Genomic DNA, 16,981 nt, shown 5'->3' on the forward strand with positions numbered 1-16,981 from the left:
TTGACAACAGTATTGAAGCTCCAGAAGAATACTGCTAACAAACTTGGTTTTCCTGAAATGCTAAGGAAATGCCTAAAGTTTGTATACTATCATTCTGAAGCAATACTTCAGTAAACTTTGGCCATCCTCCATTTAACTCAAATTGTTGAATCATTGAGGTAACCATGGATTCAAATTGGTAACCACAACAAAATATCAAGTAAGCGTAACATGCGCAGAATTGAACTTGCATTGATTTAAAGATGCCCCAATTCTCACTGATTTATACCTTAGCACAGTTGACAAATGCTTGGAGGAGGCCTTAGGTAAAGATATTATTGAGGTTTTTCATTACGTAGACAATTACATGATTAATTTTTTGTAGCGGTGATAAACTTGAAACCGTGGTTACTTCAGTGAATAGACAATTTGATGTGATTGAACGAGGGCTGAACCTTTCTAAATAATTGGCTCAGAATAATGACAGAATAGTACAATTTCAGGACATTACCTTAGTGTTTCTGGGGAACCACGTGTGATGGCAGTATGCTCCTAGATCTTCAAAACTACTGTTCAACTTCTCATCCAAGCATTTTCTCACCAAGTCGTGTGTGCACACAATGAACACCAGCTTTAATGAACTGGTTAGGCATCTATTAGATGTAGGTCATTCTTGCATTGTAGCCTCGGTAGCTCAATGTTTAAAGAAGCACATTTTGTTACGTCTGAACGTGGTTGCAGAAAGCAATAGCAACAAGCGTGTCTTAGGTGTTCCTTACATTCAGTGCTTATCTCATAGGCTAAAGAAAGTGAGAAGTAGATAAGGCATTAATGTTGCCCTTATGGCTGCCAATGGGCTGGGTAAGATTTGCGCCACTGTACTGAGAAAGAATGAGCCGGGAATAGACAAAAGGCAGGCTCAAATATGTTTTTGCAAGACACACCCACTAGTTTACTGATTGCTGTGTAGCTCTGGTTTATAAAGTTCTTTAAAGCTGTGGCTGTTTCTACATAGGACAGAGGGGCTGCTGTGTTATTCAGAGATTAACGGAACGTAAGAGGTCGTAAACCAGTGGCTAACACACTAAATTATCTTTGCATTGTCGAGGGTGTATATGCACACCAAAATTCAATGAATGCAAGCTACCATTCGCTAGTATCGAAATCACATTTCTCTCATGTAAAGCCCCACATCTACCAGATTAATAAGTGTCGCCCCATGCCCGTGTGCAGGTGAGTGTTTGTGTCTACCTTCTTTTCAGCCGCTCTGCATTTCTTCAGCTGTTAGTCAGCAATTCTGTTGTCCCGATTTCTCTATTGTGCGCGTGTTTGCATGCCTACCTTCGTTTAAGATGGTGTAGAGTGGCACGACTGTTTGCTGCTCAACCGCAGTCTTGAAGAAAATGTCCCCACATTGCTAATTCATGAAAATATGACAGTTTTGAAAGTGAACCACGAACACAGCTGCAGGATGTGAAACATAACATTTACCTGACTCTCGCTGCATGACTTGAGTAAGGATGGTGCTTCAGGACAGCTCCTTTGCAGATCTAGAGCAAAAACGCAATACAAAATATTAAACAAAATAATACAAATACATGTTTTTACTATAAAATTGCATATAGGTTAAAGAGCACGAGCTCGTATAAGCTGCTATTCAGATATTTTAAAAGGTTTCTGTTGTAAATGCGGTGTCAAACCACCACGTGATGTGTGCGCTGTCATTGCGCATGCGCCAAGTTTCTGTTCCTTGTTTTCTGTCCCATCCTTTGCCTTTCCACTTTACTTATATATATGCGTGCAATAGACGCCTTTTGGTTGTTCTCGGCTGACACGGAATCATCAACGTCTCCGTCCCTTCATGACGGCAGCTAGGCTGCCTCCTGTATGCTACAGTGGCGACGAGCAAAGAAAACACCCACGCGGTCAAGCAGGAACCCGAAGTTAAGCATCCAGTGACAACCGTACTGCTGACAACGATGGCCTCCTACATGCTTCCCAGCTTCGACGACGCCACAGATAAGTGGAAACCTTACCTCATCAAAGTGGAGGCTTATTTTGAAGCGAATGCTATTTCGGATTCCGCTAAGAAGAGGGCACTTCTAGTAGCTGCTTTTAGCACCTCGACGATCCAAATCCTGATGGGGAAAATAGCACCTGCAAAGCCCAATGCCTTAAGTTATGATGAAGTAGTCAAGGTGTTAAATGACCACTACGACCCAAGGCGCAACGAAATTGCTGAAAGCTTCCAGTTTTTCAACCGCTGTCAGCAGGAGCGAGAAACCATTCAGGATTTCGTCGTCTCAATCCGACGCATTGCAGACAATTGCAATTTCGGAGATTCTCTGAACAGGCTACTTAGAGACCGAATTGTCTGTGGTGTGCGTTCGGGTGCTGTACAGAAGCAACTTCTGGCAAAGAAAGATTTAACTCTGGAGGAAGCCGAGTCGATAGCAGTAGCCGCGGAAACTGCCGAAAAAGACGCCAGGACAATGTCTGTAGACGTACCGCCTGTTCTTAAAGTGGAAGCGCGTCGCAAACTGCCATCGCGATCAAGCATGGAGTGCTCAGAGCGATTGGAGTGTGGAAGGTGTGGCAGTTCTAGACATGATGGCAACAGCTGCAGATGGAAGAATGCACGATGTTACGCTTGCGGCCTGAGGGGTCACCTCGCTAAAATGTGTCGCAGCCGCATTGGCAAAGATGTTGCCGCCCCTCGGCGACTACCTCACGCGAAAGCTTTGGCGGTAGAAGAGGCTTCGTCAGAAGAGGACAGCAGTGGTAGTGCTCAAATTTGGACGTTAGCGTCAGCACGAAAGAATTCTCTTGCGCCGCCAATAAGACGAAAGTTCAGTTGGGGAGGCGTGAACTTGTCCATGGAAGTCGATACAGGTTCACCGGTTTGCGTCATATCACGGCAGCTTTTTGAAAATCACCGCAAATGCTGGCCAAAGTTGAAGCCTTCGCACGTAAAGTTATCATGCTACAGTGGAAGGTTGCCGGTGATGGGTGAACTGCAACTTTGTGTCAGATACCGCGATACTTCTGTTGACTGTTCCCTTGTGGTTCTAGACTGCCCCGGACCAAGCTTGTGCGGCCGAGACCTACTAATCCTCCTGGAACAAGCGGGCGCTCCGGTAGTGAGAGTCGCACACGAAGACGAGGCGACGGCTTCTCGAGCGAAGCACCACAGCGTCAACGCCCTACGCCACACCTACGAGGATGTTTTTTCGGAAACCTTGGGCTTGATCAAAGGACCACCAGCCAGCCTCCTGCTGAAGGACGACGCGGTCCCCAAATTCTGTAAGGCGAGACCTATTCCATATGCTTTACGTGACAAGGTATCGCAAGAACTTGACAGGTTAGTGTCGTTAGGTATAATATCACCAGTCAAGCATTCTAACTGGGCGACGCCCATTGTGCCCGTTCTGAAGAAGGACGGCTCGGTCAGAATATGCGGAGACTTTAAAGGTACTCTCAATCCCGTTTGTGCCACGGAACAGTACCCGCTTCCAGTAATTCAAGATATCTTTGCGTCATTAGGAGGTGGCCAGTTGTTCAGTACGCTCGACTTGCGGGACGCATATAACCAGGTGGCTCTGGACGAGGATTCCCGGAAGCTCTGCGTTATAAATACTCATAAAGGCCTTTTTAACACGAAAGTGTTTTATGCCGGGGTCCACCAAGTACATCCGTCACGGATATGACGTTGATAAAATGGACGCCAACAGGTGAGAAAGAAAAAACCCAAGAAAAAGATACCCCGCTGGGAATCGAACCCACGACGTTACGGCCGCGACGGCAAGCGCCCGACGCGCTACCGACTAGGCTAACTCGGGAGATGCCAGACACGGCGCGAACGCGCCTTATATCTTTCACACATTCTCTTTCGCGACGGGCGGAGCGGGGCGGTGCCGCCGTCTGTGAGATGTGAAAAGAAGTAATGCTTCACGATCGACACTTACTAGCGCTTACTCCGAGATTGCACGCGACATCGGAGGTCATGGTTAAAGCGTCTTGATACCAGATAGGTAGACTGGCCGCGCTGGCGTCGCCGAGGCACCCTTTACGCTGTTACGGTCTTTGCCTTTGGCTTCGTGTTAGCGTGCGTCGGCTCATCGGAGTAGTGTAGCTTCCACGTGCACCAACGGAATTTCTCCGCCGCCGACTGCTTCAATTGCGAGAGCACCGACTAACAAAACTGCTGCAATACGTGTTGCAGAAAGGACGCGATTTCGACGGGCGAATGTCGTGCCTTGGTGGAGCGAGAGCAGCGCCTGCGAGACAGAAACCAGCGGGACGCACGCGTTTGCGGCTCAGGCTACGAACCTCTACCTCCCGTGTTGCTGAAGCGCAGTGTGTGTTAGTGTATGCATGAGCACAGGCGTTGGCTACCCATTACTAGAAAGCGCACACCGTGCCGTTTCTCTCCTTAATTGACGACGCTTTGAAGAAGTGCATACCGGGTACCAGTGTTGATCATGAGCTTGTTGATATCATCCTTACGCGGGATTCACGATTCGCTGTGTCCAAATATATGTTCACACCGTCAGCTACCACAACGGTTTCATCATGATCATGGACGTTAGTCGTCGCGATAGAGACATGCCGTCAACATGGGTGCATCCACGTCAAACAGTGCTATAGCTGCCAAACACGAATAGACATTGTACAAGCTCTCATATATCGCTACACAATAAGCACTACTTCTGTGAAGACAAGTTTCACTTTCGTGTTATATACCGATTCCTATGACGGAGGGATCAGCCATGTTTTTGTTACAATAGGCTTCCTTTCGGCATTTCTTCCGCGCCAGCAATATTTCAAAGAAAAATAGATACAATACTGGCTGGCCTACCTGGCGTTCAGGCTTACTTGGATGACGTTCTGGTCTCTGAAACGGTTGGCGATGGCGGAGCACGGTTGCAAAATGTGTTAGAACGGTTCAGAGAACACGGCGTGAAGCTCAGGTACGATAAGTGCAAATTTAGCCAACCATCGGTCACTTATCTTGGGCATCGCATTGATCAAGCCGGCCTTCACCCAACTGAGAAGAATGTAGATGCTATCGTAAATGCACCTAGTCCCGAAAACCTAAACGAGCTGCGTTCGTTTCTCGGGATGATAACATTTTATTCAAAGTTTTTGCCGAACATGTCAGATACGTTGTTTCCATTGTACCAGTTGTTGGAAAAAAACGCGCGGTGGCAGTGGAAGTCATCCCAGGAATCTGCATTTCGCAAGGCAAAGCAGTGTCTTAAAGATGCCGAGGTACTGGTGCATTTTGAGCCATCAAGACAACTGAAGTTGGAATGCGACGCATCCGCTCGTGGGATAGGCGCCGTTCTTTTTCACACAATTGGAGGCACTAACAGGCCAGTCGGATTCCGGTCAAGAACCCTGACAAAAGCCGAAATAAATTATTCTCAATTAGAACGAGAAGCACTGGCACTTGTTTTTGGAGTTACTAAATTCCGGGATTATCTCCTAGGTCGAGAGTTCGTCCTGGTTACCGACCACCAGCCACTACTGGGACTGCTGAGACCCGACCGCCAGACGCCTGCAATGGCCGCAGCTCGCATCCAACGGTGGGCCCTCTACCTGGGAGGTTACCGTTACAAGCTTGAATATGCCCCAGGAAGGCAGCTACTGAATGCGGATGCTCTGAGCAGACTGCCGCTGCGGTGCCAAGATGCCGCCACGGAACCTGAACCCGAAGAGTATGTATTTTCTTTGAAATGCCTGGATGAAGGGATAGTCACAACGCGCGAGCTGAAGGAGCTGACAGCCAATGACTCGATCTTATCCCGTGTAAAACAAAACGTGTTGAACGGTTGGCCGAAAAGTGCAGTACGTCTTGACCCTGCCTTAGTGCCTTTTGTGGATCGCCAGTTGGAGCTATCTCTGGCACACGAACTTGTCTATTGGGGACATCGTGTCGTCATACCTGCCGCAGCGCGGAAGCGGTTGTTACAACTACTGCATGAGACTCATCAAGGCTCCTCGGCAATGAAAACAGTGGCGCGATCGTTGTTTTGGTGGCCAGGAATAGACCGCGACATAGAGTTAACAGCAGCGCAATGCACTAATTGCATTGACAATTTGCCTATGCCTCCAGCGGCCCCGCCTTTAAACTGGCCACAAACACAAGAGAGATGGTCGCGTGTTCACGTCGACTTTGCAGGGCCGATAGAAGGTAAAATGGTCCTCGTAGTAGTGGATTCTCACACGAAATGGGTGGAAGCGGTGCCATTGAACCAGGCTACTTCGGCAACCACGATTAACTGTCTGCGTGACATATTTAGCCGTTTTGGTGTACCAAGAACACTAGTGTCTGATAATGGAACGCAGTTCACCAGTAACGAGTTTGCAATGTTTGCTGACAGAAACAACATTACGCATCTAAGAACCGCCCCTTTTCATCCGCAGTCAAATGGAGCGGCCGAGAGGGCAGTCAGGACAATCAAGGACGGTCTTCGGAAGATGAAAGGCGGGAAGCTCGAGCATAACCTTATGCGTTTGCTGCTCAATTACAGAAGGACCCCACAGAAAGCCGGACTATCGCCATCGGAAATGCTGCTGGGGTACCAGATACGGTCACGCCTGGACACGTGCTTCCCTGCGACGACTGCGCCCAATTCTAAAAAGGAAAGCGACGATTTGTTACCACCAACGAACTGTGATGTGCATGTCCGCAACTACGGGTCCAACGGTAGATGGATGCCAGGACGTGTAACAGCTACATCGGGAGGACGGATGGTCACAGTGGAGACACCTCAAGCAATCGTGCGGCGTCACATAGATCAAGTGCGTACTCGTAGGGGATTTTCGCAAGACGAACCACTGTGGACCCATCCAGGTGATATCAGCAAAGGCAATACACCAAGCACAACGCCACTCGACCCACCGCCACCCGCGAACCCCGATGAAGCTGTGGAAGCGTCACCCCAACAAACTCTCCCAGTCACCGACCAGCCTGAGCCTGCTGCAGTCCCAACACCCCTGGCAGCTACGACGGATCAAGAAACCGCACAACCGCTCCGGCGCTCCACAAGAACACGCAAGCCAGTGCATCGTTTTTAAGAAGGAAGAAATGTTGTAAATGCGGTGTCAAACCACCACGTGATGTGTGCGCTGTCATTGCGCATGCGCCAAGTTTCTGTTCCTTGTTTTCTGTCCCATCCTTTCCCTTTCCACTTTACTTATATATATGCGTGCAATAAACGCCTTTTGGTTGTTCTCGGCTGACACGGAATCATCAACGTCTCCGTCCTTTCATGACGGCAGCTAGGCTGCCTCCGGTATGCTACAGTTTCCAAGAAATAATTCTCGAAGCATCCACAAGCTACAAACATAAGTAAATTTGATAAGATGCATCGTCAGTGTGTGAGAATGCATTTTGGCTGTTACCTATTAGGTTATCTGCGTGCAACTATTATAACAATACCTGGGCAATAAACTTTATAAATGCACTTCATCTGGTACTCTGAGACTATTAATATTCACAAACGTCGATGACATGGAAAGGTTATGCGGCTTTGAATGATGATCAACAGTACATACATGACTTCCCCAATCGGCTGTGAAAATGGCTCAAGCTATCGCTCTATGTCAGCTAAATACACGGTGAACAGTTTTATTAAACCCCATTGCCAAGATAGCTGCTTAAGACATTGCAATGACATAGTCAACAGAGAAGCGCAAAATTATGTATTTCCAGGTTTGTTGAATCAAAAATAAAATGATACGTCGGCCACGCCACCAGCTTGCTTTGCCTTCGCTTATATGTATTAGTAGATAGGAGGTTGCTAGCGCATATACTTCATTTTAGGCCAAAGACCTAGAAAAGTGTTCACATTGGCTCTGACTGCCTTGTTTCCTAGTGGCGTGTGTGTCATCTTCACATCTTGGCTAATGCTGTTTCATTGCCTTTTATATTGCACCAACCAGTGCAGTCCCAGTCAAGCACACTACTGATTGAGTTGTGCATTGCAATCATGCAAATGTGGTTAACAAATATCAGCAAAATAAAATGTAAGGCACAATTACCTAGACAAACATAGCTTGTTTTGAACGAGAAAACTGTATTTCATTATTACGCTTCCTCCACACAGATTCCGCAGAAGTGAGTCGCAAAAGATATGTTGTTTTGATGGGCAAAATGAAGTATATATGACGCGCCTATTGACGGCCTTTTCTATAGAATATACATATTTGATATTTTTTTGTTTTTAGCTTTTGAAGAAACTGGACACTAATAAGCACACAAGCTAATGTGCATTCATCATGTCTGGCTGAGTAGCTATTCGATTCATGCAACATTTCAACAACAGAGCGAGTTTCATAAAAAGAGTGTATAAGAAGGTTACAGCTGTTGCTCATTGTAACAAGTTTGCTTGCCCTCTCCTTTTAGCAGATTTCTATAAAATACAAGAACCAAAGAAGGAAAATTGTAGTGATGCACCATTTGGCATAAGGCAATATATAAGTGACTCATCGCTTAGCCTATAAAAATGACACCATATCTTAAAACAATGGTCATTCCTGCAGTGCCTGAGTGTGCATTCTCATAAAGCTTGAATTCTTCCATTGTTTTAACACTACTTAAAAACTGATGATAGTTTTTGACTCCAAATTCTTCCAAAAAGAGTCCTATTCGCTCTTTAGAGGGTGGCAGCAGCCCACTTTCGCATACGCTAGGCACAAATAAAATCTGAAAACATATTTTTCTTGACGAACAGCCACCAGAGCAAGGTTTTGCTGCATGAGAATAACTAAAACTGAGATTTACGCACAACGCCAGCTGATAACCATCAGTCGCACTAAAGTGAGCACGCACAGCAAGGGTCATTTTGGCCCGTTATATCTCGTGAACAAAGCAAATGAGGACATATGATATTAAAACCGTGTGTTCACTGACATAAGCACTCTTCACTAAAAATTGTCGTCAAAGTTGAGACCGGATTGTTTAATTTTATTTTTTGAAAATGAACGTTTTTGAAAAGAACTCGCTTCTTTAACTATTTTTTTTTGTTGCGTTGCCCGTAGGAAAATGATGTTCCATACAAATGTTGCAAAGGTTCTTTTCTATATTTGACACTGTTTTGAAGTTTCCGTTTGAAAAAGGAAAGGCGTCAAGGCGCCTTTCCTATTACAAGCTTAGCACACTTTTTTTATTTCTACCGTGTTTGCCATTTTTTGACATCTTCCTTTTGTGAACGGCATAAAAAAAGCTTGGATGTAATTCACAATATTGCGTTTTAAAACCAGGAAAAAAAATTTGGACACGTCATTTACAGTTCGCGTTAAATTCTGCCATGAAATCCGCAAACATTGCAGTGAGCAAAGACAGGAAGCCCGCACCGCCACTCCAAATATTTTTTTGCCACGCCGGGAGCGTTTCTTGGAAATAAAATTTTCGGTTCAGTGCATTTTGAGTGTGCCCACATAAAACATGAAACCCAGGCAAAACAAACATATCGACCAGACAGGCATGTTTGCTCTCTCATTGAATCACCCTGCTGTGCATTGCTGCTGTGTATTTGTGGAATGTGTTTTCTCACCAATGCTTGGTTCGAGGTCACCTGAAATACTATTTTATAAGAACAGATGTGCTACTGTTAATTTCTGGGATGTCAAACTCAACAAATCCGTATCCCTTGGCACGTGTCACTCAATGCATTAAAAAAAGTTTAGCCTGGCTGGTATAGATCATAGCAGGGTATCTCCATCCTTGATCCAATTTCAGCGCTGAAGAAGTTGATATTATGGTACAGATTCACCACGGTGCCACTCAATGGTATCAGGCTGCCTGCAATGGGAGGAATCTCTTTGTCGTGTTCCACTTGGCATTCGTGACCAAAATCATATGGCTTTGAAGATGTGTCTACAAAGTATGGATAGGCATTGTACGCCTCAGGAAGCATTGCTTTTGTGTGCCTATCTGCAGCAAATGCATTTATGCCACGGGTATCTCTGCGCTGGCATTAGGTGTCGCCAAAGTACCACGAACATTCAACTCTAGGAAAGAATGTTCAGAGCCACGTGTAACGTTCAATGCAACAACAAAAGCAAGGATTGACTGCAAGCCTACTTGGTTCACAATGAGAAGAAAAATGCTACAAGGGTCGATAGAGTGTGTAATTGCGCTTCTTGTATTGCCCAAAAGTGCTGTAGCATTATAAAAATGAGAGCGCCGTGAGAACACCATCTAACTTTGAATATGTAGGAAAGCTTCAAAATGGTGCTCCAAGAACGTTCACACATGATGAAATGAAAACAGCAAAAAAGAATGAAATATTGCACAAAACATCACAAGTCATGTCATGATTGTCATAACTGGAGGAGGGATTTCAAGCTCCCTCAAAAATTTAAAATGCTGCATGTTCATATAAACACACAAACACACATACGAACACAGCACAAAAATACATGATGTATAGCAAGACCGCTACCATTAAAAAATTCTCTGGCGAGGCCCCTGCATGGTGTGTATTTGTGTGGGGTATTCTGTGCTATCTTCATTATGACACTGTAGCAATAACACAAATCTCTTTGCTGTACAAGGGTGTATACATGAAAGCCAAATTTCCTGAATGTGGCCCTATTTCCTTGAATCAATGCGGGAATTGTGGGCGGTGCCATTACTAAACATGCAAATGGAAGCAGGAATAATAATAGATACACAAGGATACACGGAACAGCAACACAACACTGTAACTGGTTTCTAGACTTGACAAATTCGGCTGTTTTGGTGCGTGATATAGGTTGTTGTTATAGATTAAACTAGACCTAGAAATGGAACGACACACTTTAGTATTGAGCAGCTTCAGATCTAAATGCATTTTAACTTTGATGTTGATGTGTGGCACATATGTCCTATGTACTATTGAAGATACCTACTCCACATTAGCACTCCTACATGTTCCTATGTTTGTGTGTAGCAGATGAAACTTATTGAACCTCACTACATGTGAGTAGTCACACATAAATCGCAAGTTTGGTCTGTGACAACAATAATGTCAAAATGTTTACAACAGAGCTGTGGCCTACCTGCATTTGTTCATCACTCAGGTTCACATCAGCATTGGCTGCATATGGTCATCACCAGCAGGGGAGGCGGCTGCAACAATTTCTTTGTTAAAGCATTGCCGAGAATTTGGCTGGTAGGACAGGCTTTGAGAGAAAGTTGTGCAATAAGGCTGTTACCAGTCAACTCAGAGGTTATGCCAAGCAGGCATGGTCTCACGCAAACCATACACCGAATAATAGATGGGACTGACAAATACAGGGACATTTTTAACTTCGTTCATCATGGACCTAACACATTATGCACTGATTAGCTTATGTGTTAGACAGAAAATAACACGAGGGAGGTCAATATATTTCACTAATAACACACATCCTTGTCAGCCACATGCTATAATGGGCATTCGACAATTACCTATCTAACAAAATGTGAATATATGTTATCTGAAATTTTCAAAGCCTCATCGTTCATGTGATTATTGCCCAATACACTTTCCCATGGATTCTACAGAATGAATGTCGACAGCATGTGCTTTGCTGCCTTCAACATAATTTATGAGAAATACACTTTGTGCTTGACGAAAATTGCCCAGTTTTCGCAGAATTTCTGTGGTCTACATGTCTTTTTACAGCCAACAAAGCTCCGCATGCCAGTGTTGCACAGAATTTCTGTGGTCTACGTGTCTTTTTACATCCAACAAAGCTCCGCATGCCAATGTTTCACTGTGCCATATCAATGGATTAGCAGGGGAAGTTGGGCGAGTTGGTACGTTATCATATTCAGCTGAACGTTTAGCGCAGCATAGGTGAGGGAAGAATTGGATGACACTGCGCTCCATTCCTGGTCTATGCCACGTTGCAGGTTCAACGAAACAAGCCATGTGAGTGCCATATAATCTACCTTAGATGCAGGGTGGCTTGTTTCCGTCCTTAGCAACATACACAATGTGCAACCACATTTATAGCATACTTTATGCAATTTAGCATACTTTAGCAAATTAAAATTTATGGTACCGTAACAGAGCCTGAGCTCGAGCTCGTGGGTATGATTACAGCGCTAATTAAGTAGTGCTTTATGATACTTGCCGGAGTCATGGAAAACTGCAGTCCACCTATCGCTCCACCAGTAGAGCGCGAATAGCGTATGAATGGTTTTACATAAACGCACTAGCACATAAACACAGTAATGAGTGCTTACAACAAGCTATACAGCTGCGGAAGTTAGGAAACAAGTAATACCAATCCAATAAAAGCAGAAGTTGAGGGTAAGATGGGAGCTTGAAGAGATGAAAAATTCGTGAACACGGGGTGTTGCTGGCACCCCGTGTTCACGAATTTTGCACGTAATACCACTGTCACACGTAACTGCAATGCACGAACGCACATACAGTGTCGAGGGCAATAGCAAATTCAGATGAGAGTACGCTTTGCCAAATTAGGTCAACACGCATAAAGGATAAAAATGGGTGAAACTGAAAAAAACTAAATACAGTGTCATGCTGCAGAAATTGCATTTTCAGCAAATCCACCTTAGCTATTGCTTAAAAGACGACAAACAATGTCCAAGAGTGCTAACTTAAACGCTTTTGGCGGTCACGATACTTAAGGACGCACAAAATGCACGCCTAAAGAAAATATCTCTACATACACTTTATTTCTCCCACTGTACTGATTCACGGCTCATAGCACAAGACGGTGGCTGGATATCATTCCTTTAGAGCTCGTTCAAAAGAAAAAAATAAATCAAGCTGGGATTTCATTGCTTTACCCCAAGTAAGTTGACGAGTGTAAACTGCACGCATAAAACACATGACGATGGTGTGTCTGAGAAAAATGTCTCCTTTCAGCAAATATTAACATAGAGCAGCGCGTGCCCACGAGCTAATTACCAAAACTTTATATAACTACTGATTACGCTCTTGGACAAACGTCGTGCGCGGGCACCATGCACACAACAACGATATGTCGAACCAACAAGTTATGCGATTTCCTTCAGGGACAACGCACACTACAATAACAACGACTGACAACGTACGAAGCGTAACATTCAAAATCACTTACCTCTGGCAAAAAAGCACGCTGGCAGCGTACGCTGCAGGATGACCGCCGGTTTTCAAGCGATGTGCAGAGCAAGGAACGGCCAAGCTACCCGCGTCCGGCTGTCCGCCGGTATAGCTCCCGAAGTGCTCGAACGTCAAGGCATTTTCCAGGCCCACAGAGCGTGTCGTCGAGTAAGGATTGCGGTGCTGCTACTCACTGATGTGTGGAAACATTTGATGAGGGCACGGTTTAAAGAGGGTCTCCAAAGCATGAATCACGTCCCTCGATCACACCGAACAAAGGAGTCGCAGAGAACGGAGTCGCACGGCCGGCATCTGGTGACTATTTGCACGCTGCCGCGCATCATACTAAGTGAAGAACTTGCGCTTACGTCAGTAACCGCAACACACAACACACAATGCGAGGTAACGCAGTAGAGGTACCGTTGTCAGATGGGAGGAGACGCGGCGCCCGGAGGCGCTTTGACAGCATGAACAAAACTCGACACTACGACGCACACACGAAATGCAGGACGCCGCCATGTCTGGGAAGAAAAAAAAAGCGGCAGGGCGATGGTGGCGACACCAGGCCCCGGAAAGTCTCAAGTTCCAGCCATCGCCGAAGGGGGGCGAAAAAATCGACCCCGTCGCAGCTAAAAAACAAACCATAGTGGCTCCGTTCAAATCTGCCCTCGGCGACGCCAAAAAATCCGCCAGAGGCGCCGTAATAAAAGCAATATTTAACAGAAATACAGCTATCATTGCCGCATAAAAGTGCTTTTTCTTGTGTAACTGAAAGTAATGTTTGAATGATGAGTAAATTTTTGTTTAGTGATTGAAAACATCTCTGCCTTGTCGCTCACCGCTGACGGCCGGCGCGCGGTAGCGAGCAAGCGGACCGTCGCTGTGAACAGTGACGAAGCGCAAAAAATACGCCGCTGCGTCTCGGGTGCTGCAGATAACGCGCAGAATATGCGCAGTTATTGTCCGATGGTTGGCAGCTGGTTTGGTGCTCCCCGTTTTCTTGCGAATTCTATCGTTAATGTTGTATAAAATACGCATGAAAGTTTTTAATTCACCGATGTAATCATATTGCAATTATGGTGGGCAGTCGGTGTGCTACTGTATGGCGCCGCAGGAGCTGCGATACCAGCGAAGGCGTCAGTTTCCACAGGTTTCTCGACGATGGCAGGTACGCGTACTTTAAAGCTCAGCATTTTTCTTTCTGCTTTGTGACATCGTTAACATATCACACTTCACTGTTCTGGCTTTTGAGTTGGATGCTAACACGTGTGGACAAAGCTGCTATTTCACTTGTACTTGCAAGGTCTGGTGGGCTCAAATGAACGAGTGAATTATGCTATGGCATGAGCACGACTTGGCCAGACTGTTGATGAAGCCTATTTTCCAGTGGCGATGTCACAATAAGAGAATGACCGGGATAGAAAATCGTTTCTCCCTTCTCTGTATTTCTGCACCTCTTTGAGGCCTTGCATATATCCCATTTATGGGTTGTTTCATCGGTATCACGTGTTCAAATGCTCATGTTTTCTGCCATTCTGTAGGCATCCACTATAATGTGATTTCTTTGCGTGAACCTGCTTGGTATTCTCAGCCTGACCGCAATATGTTGTAGTAACAACAAACCCGGGGGTCTTCAGGCGTACTCGTTGAAAGCAAGTACTGAAACTGTAGCAAAAAAAAAAAAAAAAGGCTGATGCTTTACGCCGTCCAACAATAAAAGTTGCTTATTGTGAGCGCTAGCTGACGGTGGAAACGGACAACACACACCGTCTAATTTGTTTTGTCTCCTTGAAGTACCGCGAAGGCTAGTCGTTTAGGAGCTCACGATGTCTCAACAAGGGACTTTTACCGCTTGCTCACTGTCAATAAAGATTATTGTTCGTTCTACTCACTCGTGAATTGTTCTTACTGGTGCCAGTTGCCAATGTACGCCTTTCGGTTCCATGTAACCTTCGTACGCACAGGTACTGCGTTCCGAATGGCGCTTTGGCGTGCTGCTGGGCGTATCGACGCGCTCAAAACAAGCGGGCGAAAGATAACGAGACACCCGTAGCCCTACGCGAGTCCCGGCCTCTTTCGTCCACTTCTGTTTAAAAATGATAGCTATAGAATAAAGAACCAGCCGAGGCACCCGCGTATGCGTTTGCGCACCCGGTACGGAATAAAAAAGGCAGCGATTTGCTTTTTTCTACCTAAACAAAAAACAACAAATTTTGTTTTCCGCTTCCTGTTTACGCAGCGCCATCTCTTGGGTGCCTTCGGTAGTTCCATGCGCTACCGCTGCTTATCTTTCGTACCGTTGTCAAGGCTACAGTTTCCCTTCTCTAAACTGGTTCTTTATTCTATGGCGACACTAGCGCCACCACCACCCCAGTTTCAGTTTCGGTATCGACATAAGAACAGGAAAATCGTGTGTACGTTGCTATAAATAGCTCAAACACGAGTGCTAACGCTGCAAGAAGGAAATGCGCTATCTTATATATTTGTCTCATCAATCTGTCATTGAAATTTAAAGCAAGTTATGCAGATGTAGCGGAATAGTGAAGTTGTTCAGGCGAGGTCGGCCTTTGACTGCGATGTGAAAATGCACATCATGCATTCACGAACATTTTCTCATGCAATTACATCCGCAGCTTAATGAATGTTTACCTTCAACCTTCACTTCATTTATTAATACAAAAGCGAGTCAGCTCTGAACCATGTGGTTCATTGCTTCTCGCTTGGTACAGCTCAACGCGTTTTGCTTCATCGCGGGGATAAAGCGGGGCGTTGACATAGCATTCCCATCACGCGGAAACACAATACAAAAGATAACTAACCGTGATTGCGTTTTTCGCGTGCTGTGTACGTGGTTCAAAATACACGAAAACGTTTCATCTCGGTGCCCATGGGTGCACGTAGTACGCAGTGCAAATGTGCTGTACGATGTATTTTTGTGCCCTTTCTTAAAGCACGAAATCACACCGTTCGTGTAACATGCATTAGGAAATTGTGACACAGCTGCCAGAAGTAAGTTATGAAGAATTGTTTCCGCTGTAAATGCATGGGTAAAACAGCATATGTCTGCCGCTTCGCGTTCTGCCTTGGGCGCTCTCACTGTTTCACCAGTGCCGTCACGTGCCCGTCGCGCGAAGGGCATACGTTACCCCAACATAATTTTTTGATGACATCGTAGCCGTGGGAAATCCTAATATTGGAATAATGTGAACGCCCTGCGCGAAATTGTTGCCTTATTTCGAAGTGTTTGCTTAGACTTCATAGTCGTCAATCGCGAGCTGCTAGTGGTTATACTTGCAGCTCCCGCTCGTATTCACAAACGTCCCTTTCCTTACGCGTAAAGGCGGCCCTTCTTAAGGAGAACTTCAGGTAAAGTGAAAGAAAAGGTAAAGCGACCTTTCAAAGACTCACCTTAGGACATTTTAAGGGCACCTAACGAAAGACGCCCTTATCCGTATGAGTGACTGTTATGGGAGCGAAGCTATGCACATTTTTACGCTTGAAATCATCCATTGATGCGCGTACAACTTAATCCTACAGCAAAAGGTTAAATCAAGTGTGCATTTAAGCTACTGAAAGCAAATACCACTACTGTTAGACGGGCATTTTGCGCATTGCTAGCGTTGCTGACTCGCTGACTCTTGTTGGCTAAATTTTCTTTTCGGCTAAACACGAGCCGTCACAATAACGTGTTTGCTAAATTTCCCGTCGTTTCATTTTTGTACGTTCAATGCACGTGTTTGTGCTGGTGGTTGTACGGTACGTTTGCATTCGTAAGCTATAACAAAGTGAAGGGCGTTGTGTGCGGTCCCCTCGTTGAGCCCGGGCTCCCGCCTGTTTCCCTCCATTCGGCTTGCGTCCTCAAGGGAAAGGGGGACGTCTCAAGGCTGAATTCACTGCTGAATTCCCGTAAT

The 16,981-nt window shown here is 45.5% G+C and overlaps 1 protein-coding gene across 1 annotated transcript; it reads left to right on the top strand.

Moving 5' to 3' along the window:
* Positions 1-2,102: 2,102 nt before the first annotated feature.
* On the top strand, positions 2,103-6,854 carry LOC119398645 (uncharacterized). Its single transcript, XM_049417685.1, has 3 exons — positions 2,103-3,282; positions 5,471-5,699; positions 6,409-6,854. The coding sequence occupies exons 1-3, from the start codon at positions 2,121-2,123 to the stop codon at positions 6,464-6,466; spliced, it is 1,449 nt and encodes a 482-aa protein (XP_049273642.1). The 5' UTR covers positions 2,103-2,120; the 3' UTR covers positions 6,467-6,854.
* The last annotated feature ends 10,127 nt before the right edge of the window (positions 6,855-16,981 follow it).

The sequence above is a fragment of the Rhipicephalus sanguineus genome, chromosome 7, assembly GCF_013339695.2.
Source record: "Rhipicephalus sanguineus isolate Rsan-2018 chromosome 7, BIME_Rsan_1.4, whole genome shotgun sequence".
Lineage (NCBI taxonomy): Eukaryota > Metazoa > Arthropoda > Arachnida > Ixodida > Ixodidae > Rhipicephalus > Rhipicephalus sanguineus.

Bases quoted from the DNA above. Each gene is read 5' to 3' on its own strand.
- LOC119398645 (XM_049417685.1), top strand. From the start codon at position 2,121: ATGGGGAAAATAGCACCTGCAAAGCCCAATGCCTTAAGTTATGATGAA. The intron at 3,283-5,470 runs GTAAGGCGAGAC...ATTATCTCCTAG, and splicing joins CGACGCGGTCCCCAAATTCT to GTCGAGAGTTCGTCCTGGTT. The intron at 5,700-6,408 runs GTATGTATTTTC...TTTCATCCGCAG, and splicing joins ACGGAACCTGAACCCGAAGA to TCAAATGGAGCGGCCGAGAG.